Source organism: Hemicordylus capensis, chromosome 1 (assembly GCF_027244095.1).
Source record: "Hemicordylus capensis ecotype Gifberg chromosome 1, rHemCap1.1.pri, whole genome shotgun sequence".
NCBI classification, from domain to species: Eukaryota; Metazoa; Chordata; class Lepidosauria; order Squamata; family Cordylidae; genus Hemicordylus; species Hemicordylus capensis.
This window is the reverse complement of record NC_069657.1, coordinates 26,461,526-26,476,613: the sequence shown is the minus strand read 5'-3', so window position 1 is coordinate 26,476,613 and position 15,088 is coordinate 26,461,526. Positions and strand designations below refer to the sequence as shown.

The window sequence follows — 15,088 nt, the reverse complement described above, 5'->3', positions numbered from 1 at the left end:
AATCAACCTGTTTTTCCTGTACTGACAGGATGGCATCTGGGAAACCAAGCCTATGGGGAACTGGCCCTGCAGATCTGCTGATCTCCGGCACAGAGACCCAAGTGAAGTATCAGAACTAGGAGGAGGAAAGGGATCTGGGCGAGAGAATGCCACAGCAAGGGGCTGCAAACCATGAGAAAATCCCAAGTTATTGGACAATTCTGATTGGGAATATGGACTTCCATTTCCTCAAAGATACACAACCATATTTCCTATGGCTCTCTCAATATTCCTTCCTTCCACATTATGGTGAAGCTACAATCAACTAATAAACATGTTAAAGCAAAATAATATGCCAGGGATGGATCAAAAACCAACAAGGAAGCAGGTTATTAAAATGCAAACTTTGTTGTCCCTGTCACTCCACACACACCCCACCAAATGTTCCACATAAACAGCTTAGTGCAAAATATGAGTTGCATGTTAATACTACTGGTCAGATTTAGGGGTAAGGACCACTCTCAGGGTTCAACAGGCTGAACAACATCCTGAATCACCATCTTCAGATGGTAACATAAAGATGACTGGGCTAATTCTTTGCCATGCAACAGTTTTCTCCTTGTCCCCACCCTTCTTTTCTTTAAAATCTAGCAGAAGAGTTTTCTGAAACACAGAAACCAGTTTATTGCTTTAAATTTTTAGCGGGGCACAATAAAGCTATGATGTTTCTAGCCTTGCCTGAGGTTTTTCTAATGACCCAACAAAACTACCTGCATATTTCATTTTAACATGTAAATTCATAGTGCCATATTCACCCAAATAAAGGAGAACTCTGAATTTAAGATGACCCTCTTAAAGAGTGGTGTTATAATTATTCTATTAAAATATTTATACCCTGCCCCCCGCCCCAGTACACTACTGCTCAGGGTGGCTCACAACATTAATAAAATGGATACAATGTAAAGGAAGAGATTAATAAAATTAACCAAGTTAAAAGACCGGGATAAAACCACATTTAAAATTGCAAATTTTTAAAGTTTCAAATTAAAGGTTATTAATAAAAAGCTAAAAACTGAGAACTGTAGATCTGAATTTAAAAAAAACAAACACCTGCCAGATACAAGCAGGAGATAAAACATTAAAAAGTCTCTTTAAAAATATTTTTAAATTGTTTTTAAAAAAACATTTAGGGAGGGAGCATGGAGAAGCTCTTCAGGGAGGGTGTTCCAAAGTTGAGGGGTCACAACTGAAAAGGTCCCGTCTCTAATTCCCGCCAACTGGATTTCTTAGTGGTGGGGCTATGAGCAGGGCCAGAGATGCTGAGCGGAGGGCCCTGGCAGGTTCATATAGGCGAATGCGGTCAGACAGGTTCCCCGGCCCCACACCATGTAGTTTTAAAGGTCAAGACCAGCACCTTGAATCTAGCCTGGAAGTGGACTGGTAGTGTCGCAGCTGGCTTACCAGTCGCAGATGGTAAAAAGTACCTCTGTAGGGGTGTGCATGAACTGTTCGATGCCGAACTGATTTACCCTGAAGCATGCCGGTTCAGCAGTTCGATCGTGAACCTAACCGGGGGTGGTTCAGTCTGCAATCGAATCAAACCAAGGCTGGTTCAGGTGAACTAGTTAGGCATCAAACAGGCAGCCAGAGAAGTAGTTCAAGCATCTTACCTGGCCAGTGGGGCTGCCAGCGCTGCTGTTTGCTGCACACACGCACACACACACCCCGTGCAGCCCAAGTGCACGTGATGCTTTCTTAGCAAGCCACCTGCACGGTGGTGGGGTTCCGGCCTCTGCAGATGCATGGAGGCCAGAACCCTGTCACTGCCACCATAGCTTGCTAATGAGGCATTCGCGCACTTGCGCTGTGCCCGGGGAGGGAGCGCAGCTGCGTCAGCTAGGTAAGAGCTTTAAATGACTTATCTTGCTTCCCCGCCCCCCTTGGGCCGCCCCTTAGAGGATTTTCCCCCTATCAGTGTTCCCTCTATTTTTTTTCATCTGGGCTCAGAATGAGTTTTGTTCTGCGCAGCACTATCAAAGCAGTGTGCGTGTAAGTACATTCAGAATGGGCCTTCCTGAGTCAACCTGAGTGGGATCTAAAATCAACTGAACTTGTGAACACACACATGCGCACACCTATGTGCATGCCTTAGAGGGAACACTGACCCCCACCCCTTTACTTGTAAAGAGGAATCGTCACCGGATTCCCCTTTAAAAGTATTAGCCGCTCGAACTGTTCAACCAGTTTGACTGAACCAGTTTGGAAGCACAGGGTTCAGTTTGAATTTGATCTGAATTTAAACTGAACCACAACTTTTGGTTCATGCACACCCCTGTGCCTCCAAGGACACCTTCGGGTCGAGAAACACCCCCAAGCTACAGACTTTCTTTCAGGCGGAGTGTGACCCTGTCCAAGACCAGATTTACCTAACTACTCGGATGATCAGTTTTACCAACCCAGACCACGTCCGTCTTATTTGGATTCAGTTTTCGCTTGTTTGCCCCCATCCAAAACAGCCTCCAAACTCCAGTTCAGAACATCCACTGCCTCCCTGGAGTCTGCTGACTTAAAAGGTACTGGGTGTCACCAGCATACTGATGGCACCACAGCCCACATCCACGGATGACCTCTCCCAGAGGTTTCATGTAGATGTTAAACAGCACAGAGGGTACAGGGTATGCCTGTATTTACTCAAAAGAAAATGCTAAATATAAAATGACACCCCCCCCCAAAAGTTCCAAGTCTTGTATTCAGATAAATATGGTATTGTTCTATAGATTGCACTTTTTATGCTTAAAAAACAAAAACAAAACTTGCACAACACTTCAAAGGGGGGGGCTATTTTATTATATAAACACCATGCTAACATCCCCCAATCATAATCAAAGGCAGTGGTGAGGAATATGAAAAATATTTATTCATTAATATTAATGAAGAAAATAAGGGTCTGGCACAAAAGGACATATTACACAAACATTAAATTGCAACTTATGAGGTCTGGAAAATATGGGTTGCAGTTGCTTGATCTGTCTGCAGCAGCTCAAGCCTGGGTCTGCAAAAACAGACAGGACAGGCATCTACATATCCACTTGCCAGCGGTAAGTGCCCCCAGCGCTCTGGCGAGCTGGACACTCAGCAGCACACAGATCCCTGCCATTGTTGAGAAGGTAAGAAACAGCAAAAATCCTTTCTGAGCAATAGGAGATGGTTCTCACTGCTTCTTAACATCTCCATCTCCCAGCGCAAATGTCAGAAGACCCATTTCTCTACTCCTGTGTGTTAGGTCTTCTGCCAGTGTGCCAGAAAAGGATCTGATGGAAGGGAGGGAATTGGTGGTGACCACAAATGATGGTTGGCTAGTGAGCTAAGCCTAAATTTGTAGATCCGTGCATGTAAATCATGGATAAAGTAACAGTTCATAACTGAAAATAAAAATACAAGAGAGTACATAGCACACACGTGCACTCACTCACTGTGTGTGTGTCTGTGTGGTGTTGGTGGGGAAGGGGGTATGCAAGTCCCTGCTGGATTCAGAGTTAATTAAGCAAATAGACACATTTCAAATATGTTCCTTATCATCAACTCCTAAAAGAATGAATCTCAACATTTCAGCATTCAGAAAAAAATCTCTGGTTGTATAATGAACTAGAAAACTAGAATTGAATGATTTGAATAAGTCTTACTGTCTTTAATTGGGTAAGTTTTTCAGAACATACAATCTCTCTCCAATAAAAACACAATTTGGAAAAGCACACCACCCATACATCACTTTTTCTAAACCAAGCTGCCACAAACTATAATACCATCTTATTATTCGGTTGCATAGAAATCAGTGGCAGTAAAAAATTGGGAACCCTGCCACTTTAGAACAGCTAAATAACTTTGGAAAACAATACAGAGCTATACTCAGTTTATGGGGTGAATACAAATACTTCTATACCATTTTCCAACCAAAGTTCCCAAAGTGGACTAAATCATCACAATAGAGTGTGTAAGGGGCGGGGGGGGGGGGGGAGAGACAAAGCCATTTTGTATAGAAGTTGCCTATCTTTCAAGTTAAAAAACCAACAAGCTGCCTCTTTCTCCAGCTAGAGTGTTTAAGAATTCTAACTGACAAATATAGTGGACAGGCATAAAACCCCATGGGGTCCCTTGCAGCTTTGCTTTTCTATTATTTTAGTGCTAATTTTACTGGGCTCATTTGCTTGGCCCATCCTTGACAATTCTCTGTGCCCAGTGGGCTCTAAACCTCTGGCAGCACCAGCAACCAATTTGACTGTCAACTCATAATGTTGCTATAGAACAACAATGAGAAATGCATGAAGACAAGAATTCTTGACAGAGTTCTTAGAGCAGGATGATCTAATTAGTAGTGTCAGAAGCAAGAAAAAGCAGGATGGACATAGTTCCAACTAAAACCAAAAGAGCCTTTTATTATTTAGCTTGTGGAAGGGAAAAAAGGCCCGTGGGGTAGAGCAAGAATAGAGATGTATTATAGCTGACTGACTGGAGAAACATCTCAGCACCAACTTTGCAACAGACTTTAGGGAAGGCAATGCCACCTATCTTCCGGCTTTCATCCAGCAGACCAGGATATCCTGGGCCATCAACATGGGGGAAAGGCCACGGCTGTGCTCTTAAGCTCAAAAAGAGATACTTCCCTGAGATCAATGGGACTTAACTGAGAACTAGTATAGTATAGTGCTTGAAAGGGTTTGTTGGGAAGTCTCTGGTTCAAATCTCACCTTAGCCACAAACTCTTTAGGTAGTTTTATATAGCCTTTTCCCTTCCATAGCAATAGCAATAGCAATAGCACTTACATTTATATACCGCTCTATAGCCGGAGCTCTCTAAGTGGTTTACAATGATGTAGCATATTGCCCCCAACATTCTGGGTACTCATTTTACCGACCTCGGAAGGATAGAAGGCTGAGTCAACCTTCCATGAAGGGATAATAATAATACTGAGCTACTTTACAGGAGTGGAGGTTATGCATTTTAAAAATTTTTTATGTTTTTTAAATGTTTTTAAATGTTTTTTAGCACTAAAGCACTATATAAATATACTACTATTATTGCTTTTGAACAAGCACTCGAGATTGCAAGGCAGCCAGACTTGGGACCTGGGCTGTGGCTCAGTGGTAGAGTACCTGCTTTACATGCAAAAGGTCTCAGGTTCAATCCCTGGCATCTCCAGGTAGGGCTGGGAAGGACTCCTGACAAACCCTGGAGAGTCGCTGTCAGAGTAGACAATAGGGAGCTAGATGGACCAATGATCTCACTCCATATAAAGCAGTTTCCTATGCACTCAAGACTTACTAAAGAAGAAAATCTGTTTTTAAAAAACCTTGTAGAATAGTAAATTAAATTCAAATTTGTTATATTTATATTTATTTTATTTATTTAAAATGTTTATACCCCGCCCCTCCAGTACACAACTGCTCGGGGCAGCTCACAACAATAAAATAGATAAAATCTTTATATTTAAAAGAACGTATGTAACAAACCCCGTGGTACGTGGCACATCTCGTGAGAGTTCTGATGAGAGAGAGAGAGAGAGAGAGAGAGAGAGAAGGGAAAGAGGCAGCAGGTGAGGAGTGGATGGAGGGGCAGCTGCTGCCAAGGAGGAGCAGGAGGGCCGAAGAAAGAGCAGCAGCATCCCTTACTCCCTCAGCTCCACCCGCCGGCCTGATGCCTCGCTGAGTCTCCTTGCGAGGAAGACGGCAAAGCTGGAGCTTCCCATCCAGCCTGAATGGATGGCCCACGGTACTCTCTCGTGCCCTGGCTTGGCCATCCTCCTCATGAGGAGACTCGGCAGGGCATCAGAGGCCTGGAGCCGAGGGAGTGAGTGGCGGCTGGGAGAGCTGAGAGAGGGGTGGTGGTGGCTGCGAGTGAGGTGGCTGAAAGTGGTGGTGGGGAAGGGTGGCTGCAAATGGGGGAGTGTAGGGGAGGAGGTGGCTGTGAGTGGGGAGGGGGTGGCTGCGAGTGGTGGTGGGGAGGAGAGGGTGCGGGAGTGGAGGAGAGGGGGTGGCTTAAAGTGGTAGAGGGGAGGGGTGCCTGACACTGAGCAATAAAGTCCTAGTGCGCAGATGTTCTGCGCAGGGCCAGCTAGTGTAAAATAAAGTAGTAAAATTAACCAAATTAAGTAAATAAGTTAAAAGTCGGGCTAAAATCACAATTAGTATTAAGTTTCAAATTAAAAGTTACTTTAAAAGCTAAAAATTGAGAGCTATAAAAACTAAGAACTAAAGATCCTACCAGATATAACCAACGATGGAACATTAAAAAGCCTCTTTAAAAAGATGTGGTTTTAGTTCTTTTTTTAAAAAACGCCGAAGGAGAGAGCATGGCGAAACTCTTCAGAGAGGGCGTTCCAAAGCCAAAAAGGTCCGGTCTCTAGTCCCCACCAACCAGATCTCTGTTAGTGGCGGGGCCATGAGCAGGGCCTGAGATGATGAGCGAAGGGCCCTGGCAGGTTCATATGGGTGAATGCCGTGCGACAGTTACCCCAGCCCCAAGCCATGTACAGCTTTTAAAGGTCAAGACCAGCACCTTGTATCTAGCCTGGAAGTAGACAGGTAATCAATGAAGCTGTCGCAGGATGGGTGTGATACTCATGAAGCAACTTGCACCCATGAGAATCTTTACAGCAGGATTCTGGACCAGCTGAAGCATCCAAACAGTCTTCAAGGGAGAGCCCCATGTCGAGTGCATTGCAGGAGTCTAATCTGGATGTTACCAACAGACAGTTCTTGGCACCTGTGTCTTGCACATGGTGGTAATATTTTTGCAACATCTTTGTGTGGCGTCACAAGTAAAGTCACATACTGTAAATATAACAGGACGGACCTAGATACAGTGTTATTGAACCAGACACATTTTAAAGTTTTAGAAACAAAACAAAACATTGTTCCAAGCATAAGGATTAAATGAAAAAATGGGAATGAATTTTTTGCATTCTTACAAGCAGTATTAAGGTATGAGCTGTGCAATATTATTACAATATTTACTGTATGCCACTCAAAGCTATTAGATGGGGTGGTCTAAAAATGTAATAAATAAATACCACTATGTATTCTGAGTGAATGAAAAGCTAGTATTCTTCTTTGCAGCTATTCCATGATTTTAGAACAGGATACCCAGTGCTTGGTAAGCTTCCAGTTTTACTGTAACTTGGGCTTTTATTAGAATATATTAAATTTATTTTGTGAAGTTCTTATCTTCTACACAAGTGATAAGAATATCAATTTATAGAGTAAATTAAGACTGACATGATGGACAAGTGAGACCTTTTAAACCAGATTTCTCTAACTGTATTTCTCACTTCTTTTAACTATGAAGGACATTTTAGTACAATTTGCATTTCAATGTCTGTTGTAACCAACTTACATAGGCAGATTCCAAAACTCAAGAAATGTTCATTTTCTAAAGAAAATCTTATTTCGCAGTGTCCCATTTGTCTTGGTTTAAGATTTTTACAATTAAGGTATAAACTAAAATGGGTAATCACACCAACCTCCCAATAAAGAGAACTAAGGAAAATGGGAGATTTTAGAGTTTTGAATTGACCTGGGACTTGAGGTTAAAAATAGGGTTTATTATTTAGTTTCAAGTAATGTGAACACCATCATGCCATGCAAATTACATACACTGCTCACCTGACTGTTTCAACAGACAGCTGACCTGCATTCTTAAGAGCCATTCTATTCTCATGCGAGTGGTCCAACGAAACAATGTTTAGTCAATTCTTAGTACAGTTATAATACTTTCTCCAATGCTCTTTAACATCTACATGAAACCACTGGGAGAGATCATCAGAAGGTTTGGTTCAGGGTTTTATCAATATGCTGATGACACACAAATCTATTTCTCCATATCGACCTCATCAAGAAATGGCATAATTTCCCTAAATGCCTGCTTGGGGGTGGTAATGGGCAGGATGAGGGATAATGAACTCTATTTTTATTTATTTAACATATTTTAATACCACCCAAAACCTATGTCTCTGAGCGGTTTACAATAAAACAACATAAATGACAAAGAAAAAGTTAACACATTACAACCATTTAAAATTTTAAAACCATGTTAAAACTATTAAAACAGTATCTAATGGAAAGCCTGGGTGAACAGATGCGTCTTTAAAGACTTTTTAAAAGTTGTCAGAGATGGGAAGGCTCTTATTTCAGCAGGGAGCTCATTCCAAAGCTTCAGGGTAGGATGGGAGCAGGCTTGTCCCTGAGTAGGCACCAGATGAGCTGGGGGCAACTGAAGACAGACCTCTCCAGATTATCTCAATGGGCAGTGGGGTTCCTGACAACGTCCTCTTAAATCAGGGATTCTCAACGTGTGGGTCCCCAGATGTAATTGGACTTCAACTCCCATAATTCCCAACCAAAGGCCATTGGGGCTGGGGATTATGGGAGTTGAAGTCCAATAACATCTGGGGACCCACACGTTGAGAAACCCTGTCTTAAATACCCAGGGCCCAAGCCGTTTAGGGCTTTATAGGCAATAGCCAGCACTTTATATTTTGCGCACAAACTTCTCGGCAGCACGTGTAGCTCTTATAATACAAAGCAATATGGTCTCTGAGATGACCCAGAGACCAACCTGGCTGCGGCATTCTGGACCAAGTGTAGTTTCCAGACTACATACAAAGGTGGCCCCACATAGAGCACATTACAGTAATCCAGTCTGGAGTTTAACAGCATATGTACCACTGTTTTGAGTTCGTTTATGGCCAGAAACAGACGCGCCTTGCGTCCTAATATCCTAATAAGACAGAGGTACCGATTGTGGGTGATCAGGACCCGAGAGACGGCTTAGATCTGCCTGTTCTGGATGAGGTTACACTCCCACAAAAGAACCAAGTACATAGCTTGAGAGTGCTCCTGGAAAACTCTCCGGTTTTAGCTTATACATCAGCTATGGTCATTTCTGGAGTTAAATGACCTCAAAACAGTGGTGCATATGGTGTTCACCTCCTGGCTTGATTACTGTAATGCACTTTACGTGGGGCTGCCTTTGTACATAGTCCGGAAACTACAATTGATATGGAATGCGGCAGCCAGACTCATCTCTGGAATAATCCGAAGGGACCATAGAACACTAATTTTAAAAGAACTATACTGGCTGTCGATATGCTTCTGAGCAAAATACGAAGTGCTAGTTATTACCTATAAAGCACTGAATGGCTTGGGTCCAGGGTACTTAAGACAGTGCCTTCTTTGTCATGAAACCTGACGCCTATCAAGATCATCTGGGGAGGTCCAGTTACAGTTGCCTCCAGCTCCCTTGGTGGTGACCCAGGACTAGTCCTTCCCTGTGGCTGCCCCAGGGCTTTGGAATGCATTCCCTGTCAAAATATGAATATCTGTTTGCTTTTAATAAGACTCAGGACAACCTCTTTTCTCAGACTTTTAACTGAAATTATTTTTAAATCTTTATCCTGTGATCTTGTTTTAACTGTTCTTATTATGTGAAATTGTTTTATATTGTGCTTTAAACTGTGTACATCACTATATATCAGGTGGTATATAAATATGATAAACAAACAAGTGAAATATCTCAGTGGGGGGATTCCGGGAGCTATTTTTGACATTTTGGTTATGCCAAGTAGTCTTTCATTTCTAGAGCACCCAACAATAACTGTACTTAAACAAAATTAGAGAGAGTCCCTGCCCTTTAGCCTTGCAAACTAAGAACCAAAGTAGACAAAATGGGGGAGACCTTTGTTCTGACTCCCTCCCAATGCTTGTTTCCTTCAGAACAACTGGAAACCTGAATTGAACTGAGACCGCAACATGGGGTTGAATCCTTTTCCTTGGAGCTGTTTTCCCAATCCAAATCATCCCTCAAAGCTGCTGACTCAAAGAAAACACATATTGTTCCTAAGCAAGAGAAACAGCAGCTTTGAGAGGGCCATTTAGACTGGGGAAAGGGTTAACATACATGCTCCCAATCCACTTTGGGGTTCCTCTAATCTGCTTTCAAGAGGGAAAAGATAACATTGGGAGGCGTTCATAGGGATCACCTATTTCTCATCTAGTGGCCCCGAGAGGCTAGGCATGCAAGGGAAGGTGTGGTAGGGAAAAGGTACAGGTAAGTTTTGAGAATGCTTGGGTTAAGAGAAGAGATAAAAACTCAGATAAATACCACCAGAGTTCCAATGGCAGGAACCAGGAAGAGAGGAAGGGTAAAACTTGAGAACAGAATATGTAAATTTTACTTTACAAAGGACAAGGGTAAAGGAGGAGCATGGAGAGGGACAAGCAGGAGCAGACAAACATATTTCAAAATCAATAGGGAAAGTTTAAATGGAATTTCACGTTCTCTTTCTTTTATGCAAGTTTCCAAACTAGAAGTAAACGCAAGGTTAAGAACTACTTAGGCCCTCCAAATTTCAAAGGTTTTACTCACACATGTCAAATGTGTCTGAAATTGATTTCAGGTTGATTTGAATTGATTTGTTACCCTATGTTCCAAAGAAGCAACTGTTTCACCAACTGCGTCTAAATCTAATTCCATAACCAGACAAGTATAGCCAACTGGTAATAAGCCTACTAGGTCTTCAGTTTAGTATGCAGCTTTCAAGTCTAGCCTAGTCCAGAAGGCTCTCAATTCTTAGTCATTATTTCAAGTCCTCCTCCCAGGCAACAAGGGCAAGGGATACTTCATGGTAAAAGAATTCTCTCAAAAACAGTTATCACAGAAAGTATTAGATTGTGTAGACCAATGCAAGACATGGCATTCCAGTTTTAAAGATCTAGGATACAAGTCAAACATTAAAATGTGAATCAATACATTTATTATGAAATAAAAGAGATCCTGTCTGCACAGGAAGCTACTGAATAAAGACTTTTTAAAAAGTCCTTACCAGCCCATTAGTGTGGTTACACATGTCCCATAAAGGAATCAGAGCTAAGGTAACCCGGGAGCCATCTTCAGCAGGAATCTGGTTTTGTCGTGTCATCACAGAGGAAACTGCCCATCTACAAGCAAAAAATATTCAGTTTAACGAGTTCCACTTCAGAGTACATAAGCTTACAACACTCTCTCCGCTTTCTACCAACAGAAGGAAATGTTCAACTTTTACCTGAATTAAACATGCACTACTGTAAATTTTACATTATATATTATTAACATCAATCACCTGCAGTATCTCAATTTTTGAAAAATACACTTTGAAAATGGAGCAACGTTTTTGCCTTTTTGTAAAAAAGAAGCAGAGCAAAATTGATAGATTTTTGTCATACAGATGTTGAATGTGACAATTCTATAGCACCACTAAATGAAAAAAGAAGAAAATTAAGATGTCACAGGGAGCCAGTTCAGACACAGAAAGACTTCTATATATTAATGTTATTCTTGCTATTACGTACAACACTGACATTGTGCAAAAATATTTACTTTTATTTTAACAATTTTCCAGAATATCTAACAGCAACTGCTGGACATATGAATACAGGAACAATTTTAAAAGGATATTAGGAAGAAATACATTTTAACCTATAGTGCAATTTAGAAGCAACCATGAACTAATGATAATTGGCTAGCTAAAAAACTGGCATTAAAGTCTAGATGGCTCAAATAATTATATTCCATTATTTTTAATATAAGTGCTGTGACATGACCAAGGACTCTTGATTAATAAGTTGATTATTTTCTTGAGAAGCATATGCAATCTTAACAACCTACTTTTCATACAAAAAGGAAACCAACCTGTAATCATCGTAAGTGAAAGAATCCTTTAATGGCAGTTTGCTGGCATTAGGATGAGTCTGGGGGGGAAAAATAGAGGATTCAGAGGAGAGGTGAAAAGGAAAAAAAACAAAAAAACCAGAAATCAGTCAACAGAATTTCATTATTTAGCTGCCTAACAGATCCTAACAAGAGCCAAATGAAGCAGGAGGCGTCCAGCCGCGCTACAGAGGGATCATCATGCTATTATGCTCTCATACATCACTGTCAACTTAATTTGTTGTGCCCAGCAGCCGCCATAAATCTGTTTCTTCATATTTCAAAGACTGGAACCCACAGACAACACTCATACACACACACAATTTAAGGTGGACTCCCTTCCTCATACCACACAGGAATGGAGGTTGTCCCCAGTCTCCCCTACCCTGGTCTTTTAATTCTATATCTTATTCTCACTTTTATGGGCAAATATATTTCAAGTTCCTTTACTTTTCTGTGCATCCAAAAATATTTAAAAAAAAAAAAAAAAAATCTAGAGGTTACACATATTTCAGAAGTCACAATAGATTAAAGTGCTGAAGCAGTTATGGTGACATGCATAGGTTAGATGGATTGTGCCATGGTTATTACTGAACAAAACTAATGAGGCAATTTGATTTCTTTCCTTATGATGCTGGTCAGAATACAAGTTTGAAGAGTGGGCAAGAAAAGCGACCTTTATTATTATGAGGAAATAAGACTGATGTAAAAGATTTAATTATACAGAACGTGTTCCTTATATCTGGCCAACTGACTTTTAAAACTACTTAAAGGCTACTTTGTCTCATATGCTTTTAAACACAATAGCTAAAAAAAACCACAGACTTTTAAAATGTTTAAAAAAAACATTACCCCTCTTAAGAGATTGAGAACCATTAACAGTATCATTTTAATATTCCATTTCAATTACAGTTGAATAGGCAGGTTTCAGTAAGTGATCAAATGAATGGTTATTTCTAATGATACAAATGAGTTTTGCTTGGATGTATCTTTGCAACATTGTTAATGCAAGGAGCTCTATGTAGTGATTTTTATTTTTTTTTACTCTTGATGCATTAGCATCACAAGTGCATGGTAATTTATCATCTCTCACAGTAATGTACTTGCTGGCACTGTGTGCAGGACAGTAGGGGACGAGGTAAAAGTGGCTCAAACCGTAAATCAATTAGAAAACAAAAGCTTGTGCTCAGTGCACAATTTTAGGCAAATTATATATTTCAAAAGGCTGCCAATTGGGTGTTATGTCCCAGGTGTCTGCTCTCTCCAACCCTTTTAAATTACCCTTGTGGGTGGACTAGCTCTGAAAACTATTGCTTTCTCAACTAATAAATAAATAAGCAATTTGGTTTCTATGCAAAATTTCATTTCAGATTTCTTTATTCTGGTTGGGCATTTTTAAAAAACAATGTGTGCTAAGATCAGTGTTATTTTATAAAACACCATCTCTCCAATACAGTGCCACAAAAGTCACAATTGAAGAGAAATGCTATCACTAGTTACACTGTAAATGAGAAAATAGGTTTAAATCAGAACCAAGCACAGGATTTGAATAGGATTCCCGAGGAATTCTCTTTCTTCCGTGTGACAAGATTGCTATATAATTTAGACTACCCCTGGAAGCAGAGTGAACATTTCTCAGAAATAATGGTTTGTTTCTGGTAAAAGTTAGCTTATCTATAAACTTCTTTTTCTTGTTAAATACTTATTGGCAATGCTTAGATGTTCTGCATTTACACTAAAAACATTCTTAGAAAGTCAGAGGCTCCTATAGAAAAGCTTTTTTAAAAACGGCCTATGCACATAATAAAATGGGCTTACATGATAGCAAACTCTCACTGTATTTAATTTCTGTGCAACAATTCTACTGAGAAAACTACTCTTCCCACTAATAGTCATACTGGGAGGTTAAAATAGTTCTGAAGCAAAAATGGCTAGCATGGCTCTGACACCACCTACTGGCACCAGAGTAGAATACAGCACACAAGACAGTCTTAGAAGTTCTATTTTACACAGCTTACTTCACGATGTAACCGGATATCGGCTAAGATAATACTTCATCACTGCAGACTCAAAGATGGTGACTTTTTAAGAAGCGAGCACACACACAGCCCTATTATTATTAGCAGCAGCATTTACCTTTCCAACAAAAAGAATGGCCAATATGGCTTACAGAAAAGGATTTGCAATATATATAAAACCATAGCAGGATGTATAACAGTCTGTTAAGACACATATAGCAACTGTCGTTAAAAATCAGCTAAACACCTTGGTATGAGTAAACAAATGCCAGCCACATGAAGGAACGAAGCAAACACTGGGAAGGCCATTCCACACAATGGGCAGTGCCACTGAGAAGGCTGCATGAATGATGGCGATATTGAACAGGGCTTCACCAAACAGTTTGAGATGACAGGACGGCTTCTATGGGAGTACACGCCCCTTAAACGTGCTGTGGGTCCAGGCTACAATCTGAACAGCAATCGTTAAAACATACATATATGCACACTAACCCTCAACGTGAATGAGTAATTCATATGTAAAGGCTATGCTTTCACCAATTTTCCAAAGCCAACAATTTAAAAACAGAAAATTTATATTACATTATATACTTAAAATCTGAAGTCTCACACAAATGGATCACTTGCTAATTATTAAGGTTTATTTTAATGATGAAATATTTGAAACATGGGCTATTAATTAGAAAAGCTGGTTTTGTTTGGGTTTGATAACACTTTCTGGATCAAATCAAGATTCATATTTTCTAGGGTCCCTACAGCCTAAGCTGCATAAACACACCTCTCATACCGTCTAACTGCTTTTTGGTTATCAGTCATTAACACAATTCCTTCATTTCCCACTACTTTCTTATGCCCTACAATGACAATGCTCTGTACCACAAAAGTACAAGGTGCTAAAGATGGGAGCAGATTCTAACAAACACTGGAATGACACTTAGGGAAAAGAGTTAAATCAGAATGCAAAATTTACTTTCCCCAAAGGAATCCCTCTGAGAATCCTTTTATGATGGAAGATATGGAAACCTGTTCTGTACGTTCTAGGATATACAATTAGATTTTTAATTTAGTTCAGCTGTAGTGTTGATTGCAAAGTTGTTTGAGAAACTGATACATACATACAAACACTATTTAGCACTCTATTAAAAGATGGTCCATGAAAATAAAATTCCATACTCTACATAATATATTTGCAACCTATTTGTACCTTTCAAGACATGCTTTTGCAAAGGAAATTTCTTTGGCAATACTTTATACATTCTAGAAATCAAGATTTTATCCCTTAATAGCTACACCAGAAATACTACTGAATTATAAACACAAAATAATACCATCTCACAGCAAAAAACAAACA

The 15,088-nt window shown here is 40.3% G+C and overlaps 1 protein-coding gene across 1 annotated transcript in view; it reads right to left on the bottom strand.

Moving 5' to 3' along the window:
* Positions 1 to 15,088, bottom strand: part of SETD3 (SET domain containing 3, actin histidine methyltransferase) — a 72,488-nt gene that overhangs the window by 14,997 nt on the left and 42,403 nt on the right. The window contains exons 7-8 of the mRNA XM_053282936.1: positions 11,702 to 11,760; positions 10,857 to 10,971 (exon numbers count right to left, since the gene is read on the bottom strand). Coding sequence (XP_053138911.1) covers positions 10,857 to 10,971; positions 11,702 to 11,760 — 174 coding nt within the window. The remainder of the gene's footprint in view (positions 1 to 10,856; positions 10,972 to 11,701; positions 11,761 to 15,088) is intronic.